The sequence below is a fragment of the Cibotium barometz genome, chromosome 49 (genome assembly GCF_041138505.1).
Source record: "Cibotium barometz isolate CiBa-2024 chromosome 49, ASM4113850v1, whole genome shotgun sequence".
Lineage (NCBI taxonomy): Eukaryota > Viridiplantae > Streptophyta > Polypodiopsida > Cyatheales > Cibotiaceae > Cibotium > Cibotium barometz.
The window spans coordinates 45,325,224-45,328,502 of NC_141094.1; the positions used below are offsets into that span (position 1 = coordinate 45,325,224).

At 46.7% G+C, this 3,279-nt stretch overlaps 1 protein-coding gene across 3 annotated transcripts; it reads right to left on the reverse strand.

Annotated features, from left to right (window-relative positions):
• Positions 1-372: 372 nt before the first annotated feature.
• On the reverse strand, positions 373-2,075 carry LOC147610634 (uncharacterized). 3 transcript variants are annotated; one of them, XM_086786514.1, is made up of 3 exons: positions 1,495-2,075; positions 710-776; positions 373-605 (listed from the first exon to the last, which is right to left on the reverse strand). In XM_086786514.1, exons 1-2 carry the CDS (start codon positions 2,003-2,005, stop codon positions 718-720), a joined length of 570 nt encoding a protein of 189 aa, XP_086642640.1. In that variant the 5' UTR covers positions 2,006-2,075; the 3' UTR covers positions 373-605; positions 710-717. The 3 variants fall into 3 exon arrangements, with proteins under 3 accessions (XP_086642640.1, XP_086642638.1, XP_086642639.1); XM_086786512.1 differs by having other exon boundaries at positions 710-779; XM_086786513.1 differs by having other exon boundaries at positions 373-776.
• Positions 2,076-3,279: the final 1,204 nt, after the last annotated feature.

Here is a 3,279-nt window from a genome sequence, read left to right on the forward strand (position 1 = left end):
CTCAGTAGCAATAACAAGTTTCCACTCATGGTAACTTAACCCAGGCCCAAACTAAGTGTACAATGAAGAACAGCAGAAAGCAGCAAGTCGCAATGGCTCTATCCACAAAACAAATACTTCACAAAAGGGGGGACAGCAACCCATTGAGACACCCGTTGAAGGTATCCTGTGCAAACTAAGAAGCTCACGAGCTCACGTCGCCTACATTGGGTGGCATTCAGGAATCAGAATCAGCATTGTCGAGGTAAATACACTTTAGGCCCCGCCCTATGCCTCCATGCATAGCATAGATAGGCCACATGCATCTTAACTCACATCATCAATGCCCTAAAAGTGGAGTGCAAGAAAATTCAGAAAGATACATGCAGACAGTTGACTGAATTAAGGTAGCTTTCAACTTTTGATAATCATGGTACATTAACAAGGATGACACTTCTAAATAGAGCAAGTGAATCAATAGAGAGGAAACTTTAAACAAGACGGCAAAGTCCCTTGACGAGAAAAAAGGATAAAAAGGCCAGTTTTGAAACCTTCACCAGTGATACTGGCTGGCTCCTTTAGCACGAGACTATTATGGAGCAGCATGAAGACTGAAGACACTCCAACTGGAATACAATGTAGGCATTATCATGAACAAAATGTGCCATGTTCATAATATTGACTACATGCCAACCATAATCATTATGCCCAAGATCAAAATAAATATTACCATTGAGTCTATATGGAATATTTCCATGCTGGATGCAGCATCATGAGCAGAGTTATATGGAAAATTCCTGCTGGTCATCATGAGAAGGGCATTGTAAATCATTGTTCATCACCAGTAGGGCTAGCTGGTGGAGCGCACAAAATGACGATGGTAACTGCTGTACACACACACACACACACACACACATGGTACAAGCTGGTGCTGCTGCACACACACACACACACACACACTCTTTTCAACATGAAAAGTTGCACACATTGAACAAGAACATTTGCACACATCAAACACAAAATTTTGCATATGCATGCATACGAGTGCTTGAACATAAACTATTGCATGCACACAAATGAACATGAACATTTGCACCCATACATACAAGCTGACTATTGTATGCTGAACCTGAACAGTTGCAAGCATACAGCTGAACACAAGCACTTTCAAGATGATGCTATTGTATGCATACATACACTTGAACCTGAACAATTGCAGGGAACATTAACGTTGTGTGCAGTGTATACATGAGATGGTATTGCATGATACACTTGGACATGAAGATTGCATGCATACATACATGTGGACGTGACCACTTGCTCACATATGCGATTTAACGCCAAATTATAAATGCTACAGACCCGGGTAACACAGAACCCTATAGCAGGATACTAAGACGACAGATGTGACAGCGGCGAAGATGATGAGGATGGATCCAGAATACCCAGCCAGCATGCCCAAGCTACTCATACGGAACAGGAGGTGTTTGGGGGGAGGGGGGTAGGGGCTCTCACCCGGGTTAAGTTTGAATTTGGCGCCATTGACCTTGAGCTGCTGTATGTTGCCATGGAGGTCACGGAGGATGGAGCGCTCCTCCTGTAGCTGGATTCGAAGGTTCTCTGCGGCGCTGAGCTTGTACCACACGGCCGCAGCCAGCGGGATGGCGGCCAAAAGGGAGAGGGACACGGGCGTCCAAAGGTTGCGGCAGCCGAGGGAGTCATGGTTGGAAACCACGACAGCCAAGAGGGCGCCCTGGAAGGCCAAATGGAACATGAACAAGGTGAAGGCGTCGGTGTAGCTACGGTTGCACTGGGCCTCCTTGTGCTGGACCTGCTGGCGGAGGCCTTCCGACTGGCGCTGCCAATCCTCCAGCAGATACTTGAGCGGCCGGCTGCACTCGATCTCTTCAAGCGGGGTCAGGTCCTGGTGATGATGATGCGCTGTGGCTGTGGATGTTGGAGGCGGAGCTGATGGTGCCGATGGTGTGTGAGACATGACTTGATTCTTCTTCGGCGTCGCCTCCATGGCCTGCTCTGCTCACGGTCCAGCTCTGGAAGCGGGTATGTAGGTGAAGGTACCCCCTTTAATGGAAATAAATATGCGCGTGTCCCCTCAAATATATAGGCGTGAAAATGGTCCATTGAATTAGTTATGGACGGCGGGGAGGAAAGGAGAAGAGAGGTTCATTTCATTTAATCACCCCCCCCTTATATCTAGGGGGTGATTTAATTTATTAATACCAAATGAAATTTAGGGATTTAATTTATTAATACCAAACGAAATTTACGGACCATCTTCTTACTAGATATAAAAGGGCTTCTTTTTGGGTGCCACATATCGAATTTTTTAGGTGTCCCTCACCCCCCATGCACTCCCCGCGCCTCCCTCCAGGCCATGTTTATGGCGTTGCAGACGTGGACGTGGAGTGCACAGCTCTGTCGCCACCACCGCACTGCACACGTGGCTTTTTCATTGCCACCGCCCTCTCTCCAGTCTGTGCTGCAGATTTCTCTCTCTCTGTTGCTTATTTTGAGGAGGTTAGCACGTCTGATTTGTTTCCTAGCGTCTCTCTCTCTCTCTCTCTCTCTCTCTCTCTCTCTCTCTCTCTCTCTCAAGCGGTCTGACTGCGTTTTTTTGTGGTTTTACAGGCGGCGGTTTGTTGTGCGAATCAAGTCTTACCTACACCCGAGTAAGTAGTCGACGTTCCTTCGTTTTCTTTTCTGCATGGCGTTGCTAGCGTTTGTGTGCGACAAGCCCACGTTCTGTTCTTTTTTTTTCCATCTCCAATGCATGGCGTTGTGTGCCTCTCTCTCTCTCTCTCTCTCTCTCTCTCTCTCTCTCTCTCTCTCTCTCTCCTCTCTCTCTCTCTCTCTCTCACGCCTGACTACGTTTTTTTTTTTGTGGTTTTGCAAGCAGTGGTCTGTTGTGCGAATCAAGTCTACTTGCGCCTGCATTGTTCCTCATTGACATCGAGTAAGCAACCGACGTTCTTTTCTTTTTTTTTTCTACATGGCATTGCTACCGTTTGTGTGTGAGGAGTCTAGAGGACACGTGTTCTATTCTTTTTTTTTCCATCTCCAATGCATGGCGTTGTGTGCACATGCAGATCTGAGAGAGAGAGAGAGAGAGAGAGAGAGAGAGAGAGAGAGAGAGAGAGAGAGTGTGTGTGTGTGTCTCCAAGAAGCTACATTTCAAAAAATAGGATTCCAGCTGCGTCAATTGTTTGTCATTATAATGGTTTTTTGTGAGCCTATATCCCCTGGACACCTTTGGAATAAATTCTCCACCGAGCCTTCAGA

Bases quoted from the DNA above. Each gene is read 5' to 3' on its own strand.
- LOC147610634 (XM_086786512.1), bottom strand. From the start codon at position 2,005: ATGGAGGCGACGCCGAAGAAGAATCAAGTCATGTCTCACACACCATCG. The intron at 780-1,494 runs GTGAGAGCCCCT...CATGATGACCAG, and splicing joins CAAATTCAAACTTAACCCGG to CAGGAATTTTCCATATAACT.